This window comes from Gobius niger, assembly GCF_951799975.1.
Source record: "Gobius niger genome assembly, chromosome: 16".
NCBI classification, from domain to species: Eukaryota; Metazoa; Chordata; class Actinopteri; order Gobiiformes; family Gobiidae; genus Gobius; species Gobius niger.
In genome coordinates this window covers 2973235-2980062 of record NC_136867.1, presented here as the reverse complement: position 1 = coordinate 2980062, position 6828 = coordinate 2973235, and the positions used below count along the sequence as shown (strand labels likewise).

Sequence of the window (6828 nt, the reverse complement as noted above, 5' to 3'; positions counted from 1 at the left end):
TTTAGCTACTGTGTGCTACAGTGTAAAGGCAGATCTTGTCAGGCCAAGTTTATCTTCAGCAACTGTCATTTTACATCTCTACCGTGGGCTTATCGCTCTCCCGCAAAGCACACTTTCATGTTATGCAAAGCACAACATGAAAGTGGTGTGGTGTAAACAAACTAATCCTGAATGAATCTGCAGCAGCAAGCGGGCTAGTTAGCTTTAGCCTGTTAGCTTGTGCTCCATGGCAAATGCGGAAGTGATTTTTTTGGGGGGAATAAAAATGTGTTTTTTTTCAGGAGACATTTTAACATGAATCTTGAATGTAATCGCGTTAACTACGTTTTTGTGAAAATGTATTCTAATCTGTCATTTGCACATTAAGGTCATGAGTCCATCTATCCATCCATCTTCTTCCACTTTTCCATCGCCGGGTCATGGCCAACAGCCGTTGGAGCTGCTCAAATCACTTTGCACCAGCCCCTATGGCTCCTCCTGCAGGTGGTGAGTCCACAGAAAGACGGCCTCACAATTAAACGGGCCTATTGGTCTCTCATAAGGGACTTCTGACCCGCTCTTCGTCTGACCTGTCAACTCGGACCTGTTTGCCATGGGAGACCCTACCAGGGGCAGAAAGCCCCAGCAACAGACCTCCCAGGATCATGTGGGTGCTCAAACCCCTCCACCACGTTAAGGTGGCGGTTCCAGGAGGGGATGTTCATTAGTCTGATAGAGTTATTGGGTCTTTTTTGTTCATGAGTCTGATGGTGGTCTGGTATGGGTCTGGATGGACTGTAGCCTCCTGCCTGAGGGGAGAGGGGTGAGCAGTCCATGTCTACGGTAAGGAGGGCCAATGATCCGATCTACTGGGTCCTGAAAGTGTATAGGTCCTGGAGAGATAGTAGCCTGCAGCTAATCACCTTCTCAGCAGCACGAACAATGCACTGCAGTCGATACCTGTCCCAGGCTGTGGTGCTGGCATACCACACGGTGAAGGAGGAAATGAGGATGGACTCACTTGGTTATATTGTTATGATAATGTACAAATGCATGAGCTATAAAACGTAGTGTGTTTGTAGTAATGATGTAATAATAATAATAATAATAATAATAATACATTTTATTTATAATGCACTTTACATTTGACACCAAATCTCAAAGTGCTACGATATGCTGAGAGGAGGGTGAAACACACCCCTCCAAACAGTTTTTTTTTTTCATATCGACTCAAAACGGAGTGATAGGTGGAGTGTAAAAACACAGGAACTGGCTGGAAAAACATTTACATTTATAAAGTTATAGGATTTTGCTCGCTGTGTGCCACAGGAAAATTCCTGACTCTTGTCTACTTTGTACTTCCAGCTCCCTAGAGAACTCCACCCTGCCGGACCCTCTGAACTGTGAGATGGAGTACATAAGCCCATACTGGATCCACAAAATGATCCCAGTCTCCATATACATCATCTCCGCACTGGGCATCCCCCTCAACCTACTGGTGCTGCTGGTCTTCCTCCTCCACAAGAAAGCCTGCACCGCCGCTGAGATCTACCTGAGCAACATGGCCGTCGCCGACCTCTTCCTCGTCCTGTTTTTGCCTTTTTGGGGCAAATACGTATCCAATGGATACAACTGGACCTTCGGTGGTCCTATGTGTAAGATCGTGGGTCTTCTGATTGTACTCAACTACAACTGCAGTGTGTATTTCCTCATTCTGGTCTGCGTGGATCGTTTTTTGGCGCTGGTGCACCCACTGTCACAGTTCAAACTGCGCAGACGCAAATACGCCAAGATGAGCTGCGTGGTCGTGTGGTGCTTTGGTTTGCTGATCAACATCCCGACTCTCCTGTGCAGAAATGTTGTAGAGATTGAACCAGACAAGTGGTACGAGATTAACTGGACCTGTTCACTCAACGTGTACCTGGCCAACGACATCGTCCAAACCGTACTTACTTTTATCATCCCGCTTCTGATTATTTCCTTTTGCACTGTCAGAATCCTCCGCGCGCTGAGGGAAAGGCCTACAGAAGACATGAGCGATCAGAAAACCGAGCGTAAAGTGACCATCCTAGTTTTGGCAGTGCTGCTGGCGTTCCTGATCTGCTGGCTGCCGTATCGAGTGCAGAAAATGGTGGATATCGTGATGCGAATCGAACTCATTGAGGAAAGTTGCAAATTGGCCAGATTTATCGCAATCTGTCAGCACGTTTTTCTCTACCTCGGGTTCTTCAACAGCGATCTCAACCCTGTTCTATTCGTGATCGTTGGGAAGAACTTTCGCATGAAGATGTGGGAGGTCCTGAGAGGCTCAAGGAGGAAGTCCAGCATGCAGTTCGCCAGCACCGCCACAAGCTCGAGTCTTTTGTCATCGCGGAAACTTCAGGTCAATGCCAACGCCGTCTTATGATATACCCCAGTACTTGTAGAGTTGGGATATTGTTAGATTTGCATTTTGCACACATTTAAAATTGATTTGTGACATCACATCACAATGTCTTCGGTGAACTTTCCAGCCACATGTGCATGCAGTTCTATAGGTTTTGCTGTATGGGCACGGAACCTTGTTTTGAATCTGGGATACTGAAGTCTTTGGAACTTGCTCAGACCTTGGAAGTTGTCTCTTAATGCTGGGTTTACACATAACAACGACAAGTCACGAATGTGTGGAAATATGTGTCTTCTTGTTTTCAGTTTTCTAAATAATATAATATGTTCTAAGCTTAAAGTGAAAAAGCAGTTGTTTCTTTGCTATCTCATGTGACCTCCTGCTGACCTAAAGTTGGCCTTCTGCTGACCTGAGTGACCATGCAATAAAGTTAGATTGCAGTTGTTCATTTGTCGTTACAGTTGTATTTATGGCATCTGTTTAAAGACATCTATTTTGGTGTCCTGGTAAAGAATGTTTTGTTGTAAACCAGCTGCTATGGTATATAAGCTGGGTCTAAACCTGCAGAGTCTCTGCGACTGTCATCACGGGGTCACCTTGTGCTAATAAAGGCTCTGAGAACTACATTGCATTTAGCATTTTTCTTAGCCACAACATCCACAAATGCCACGAATCCACATCCGTGGTTCAGGATCACAATTGTGACTGGAATTTGATAATTTGGGGTGGGGGTTCTACGCACTGCCACAAACTGTGACGCTCGGTCACTAATATGCGTCCTGCACTGCTGCGTGCGGTGGCGCACTGGTGCGGGCTGTTGCAGTTTATTGGGAATTGATGCATTTTGTCAGAAATCTGTCAAGAATCGGGCAAATGTGTACCAAGACCACCTGCCACACACACCGGGTTGGAGGCGGAGCAGAGACGTCTTGCTCGGCCGTGCTCTCCCCTGACTCATTGGGCTCTTGCCAAATCAGGTTACACAAAAAGCAAGTAGACCAGCTCAGCGTCGGGCCTGTCCATATACTGAAGAATAGCAATAGAAGCACATTAGGCCGACTTTAGCTACTCCCCAGAATAAGCGTAAAAGTAGTCCCGGGCCTGGAGCGCGGATTGGCCGAGTTTCTGTGACTTTTCTTTGGCGTGGCTACTGCAGTTACAAAAATGTTCTTTCCGGCGTAGCGTGTGTGTCCATCAATTCTGAGGGTGAAAACTGTGATTCTGTTCTACAAATGCTCTCAAGCTGAATTACAAACCACAACTACTCATCACGTAAGGACATGCTCCGTTGCGAACTCCACCAGTGTGAATCGTTACATACGTGGAAGATTTTTGACAGCCAAAAACGTTCTCCATTAATATCACAGGGATGCATTAAGTCATGTTAAGTCGGGAAAACGCCATTCGTAACACATCGTTTCTATGTGTAAACCCAGCATAATATGTTGTTTTAGTTTCCCGTGTCCTTGATTTTTTTTTGCACCGTCACTGACTCACGGAATTTAGAGCAGGAGCGATTGGAATTCAGAAACCCTCTTCCAGTTTGTGACCAATTTGAATTTCTGGATTCACAATCAATAAGGACATACAATAAGGAGTTTGAATAAAGTTCGGAAAATGTCAGTGTTTTACTGACTTGTGGCTGCAGATGTTAAAGGGTTTATAACAACGTTTTTAAACATGTTATTCTGTATATTGGACAAGTGTTTTGTTTTGGTGCATGTTTTGTATAATAAGTCCATCTTCCACACTCCAAACTTGTTCTGGTCCTGTTAGCTATTGAAACCTAAGTTGGGACCTTCAACATAAAACATTGTGTGCGTATACATGAGGACCCATGCTATGTTTCCTCTGCTTGTGTGTGTTCATATCCATCAGTATTTGAATTGAATGGCAAAAGGCCAGTGCACTCCTATCCTGTTTCGTTTACACTCAAGTGCAGCTCTTAATTAGGAGCTTGGAGTCCTGCCAACGCCCTTGTGTTGTCACCTGTGGCATTGTTTCAACTAGCAGCTCCAGGATGACATCTGATTAATGTTACATAATGGAGGCTTCATGTTCCTGCTTGTTTTTCTGTCATTAATTATTTAATGTATTTATTGTTTGAATATTTAACACAGCAACTGTCATCAGTGCAGAGATATACATCAAAATAAAATACCAAAATATGAATATTGTTTTATTCTGGTGACCACTATGGGATTACTAACTGAAACCTGCACCTGACGGTTATTTCTATCTGACCACTAAGAATTAGCCAGTGAGTAGTCCAATTCCTTTTAGACTGTGCACATTCAGAGAACCAGAGTTACTGTCAGTATCTGTGCTCATGAGAACCGTGTGGATTCAACTCCTTTGTGAGACAAAAAGACAAGGTAGACTGGCTTTACGCTCATCTATTCACCATTCAACCACTGCCCTGATACTCCACTAGACACAATATGAAGAGAGTTTAAATGAGTGTGTGGCCGATGCTGCAGCCCCGAGGGGGACACGAGCGGAGAAGTGCTCACACCTTGGAAGTGACGGGGGGAAGGCGGTAGGTCTCTCCACTTCAGCAGACTGCTCCGTTTTGGTGTAATATGTGGCAAAGCAGGTCGGAGAGTGAGTGAGCGCTGTCAGAGAGCCTGTCCCAGTAACAACGCGTTGATTAATCAGTGAAACAACACGGCAGTTTGAGATGCGGGTGACGAAATAGTGTTCAGGTGTTAGTCCTGAGCCACTGCGACTGCGGGCCAACCTGAGCAGCACGTTTGAGGTCGGGGAAACCGTAGTACCCGGAGGAAACCTGGATGGTTGCCTTCAGTCTCCTCTGAAACGGTGCTGCGCCTCCTGGGTTTGTCCCCGTCTCAGAGCGTGGTGTCCTGCACTAGTGAGCTCCTCCTCCTTCTCCTTCCTCCTGCGCAGCTCCCTCCGCTCCACAAGTCTTTCACCATCTTAAGAGCTAAGCAGTTAATCTGTTTTATTCTCCAGTGAATGTCCATTAGGGAGAACAATAGAAGGGATGTGTGGTTTAGCTTTGAGTCTTGCCCGGATACCTCCTCCTTTGTCCCGACTGAAAATTGACAACTGAAAATTCTATGACGGTAACTATGGTAATTGGTGAACTACATATTTTTTTGTCTTAGTTTTTTGGTTAATATCTCAGTCATTACTGGGAGAATCCACATGAAACAAAAACTGTCTCAAAGTTCATCGTCTTTTCTGTCAGCATATATACAATTATGGTCAGTTATTTCCTCATAAAAGCGTCCAAAAGCGGAGACAATATTCAAAAACATGAGCGTGATGTTGTCCAGTAGAAAGGACTTTCAGCCATAAAAATAATGTGGCAGGTTTGTGAATCCACTCACTACCAAATACTGATGACGTACAACCTTTGTTTTGTTTTGGAGATTTCTTACAAAAACTGTATTTCTCCCATAGATTTGTATTGGCCCCTGCCCTCCATCTGACATTATGACATCATCACATTCTAGATCGTAAACGCCACCTATAGAGGAGGGGGACTGATGCATGCCATTCATCCTCCCTGGATGAATGAGACTAAATTCCAACTGGAATTTGCTTGATTATAATTATAAATATTGTAAAAAACAACAACAACAAAAAACAATAACAGAGTGATGTAAAGTGACTGAAAAGTTAACAAATGGGCAGATATCATTATACTGTATTATACTGTCACTTTTGATTGAAAAAAATCATATGAAAAATATATCCACTCTGGCAGGAGATGGTCACGTTGTCTCTGATACAGCGCTACACTATTTGTTGTGGAAAATGCCGAAGATATGGTATCAATTATGGAAAGAGAGTCAAGGGCTGGATACAATTGGTTGGTTGATCTAAACAGTCGCTCCGGGACCGCCTGAAGCAGATGTCTCCCTCAGAGCGGTCCCACTCAAATTCTGGGGCAGGGTGTGGCCGAGTTTCGCTTCCATTCCTCTTTTTGAGCGATGACAGGACGTTTAGGTTCCTATTCTGACAAGGCAAAGTGGATCAACTTTAAATCAGCCAGGCACCCCTTTCTCATTTCTCCTTGGTCTCGCTCATCAGCCTCACTGTATTTCACCACCAGAGAGAAATGACGACGGCGTAACATCGGGGAAGTGTGTGTCGCCGCACTGACAGAGCTCTGATCGCTTGATGCCCGTTGTCATGGGCTTAAGTTTGGTGTACAGCTGATGGTTGTACAGCTGATGGTTATACAGCTGATGGTTGTACAGCTGTACACCAATACTATTTTTTTTTTCATTTTTTTTGCAGTTGAGGAATTATATAAGACAAAACTTTCCCTCATTTGATTCTCTACCTAATGACAACCATTTAATTAAAGCAGTACTAACTAACTCTTGCCCCTAGAAGCCATACGCGCAACTGCAGGTGTCGTAGCGAGTTGCGATTTTTTTAACTTATTGTCTGTGAGAGTAAATACTACGCTGACAGGAAAGGCGAAGGGA

At 44.5% G+C, this 6828-nt stretch overlaps 1 protein-coding gene across 1 annotated transcript; it reads left to right on the top strand.

The window, feature by feature from the left end:
- Positions 1-921: 921 nt before the first annotated feature.
- On the top strand, positions 922-2635 carry LOC306976281 (B2 bradykinin receptor-like; the record flags this gene model as incomplete). Its single annotated transcript, XM_079574202.1, has 2 exons — positions 922-1022; positions 1345-2635. The coding sequence occupies 2 exons, from the start codon at positions 922-924 to the stop codon at positions 2384-2386; spliced, it is 1143 nt and encodes a 380-aa protein (XP_079430328.1). The 3' UTR covers positions 2387-2635.
- Between the last annotated feature and the right edge of the window lie 4193 nt (positions 2636-6828).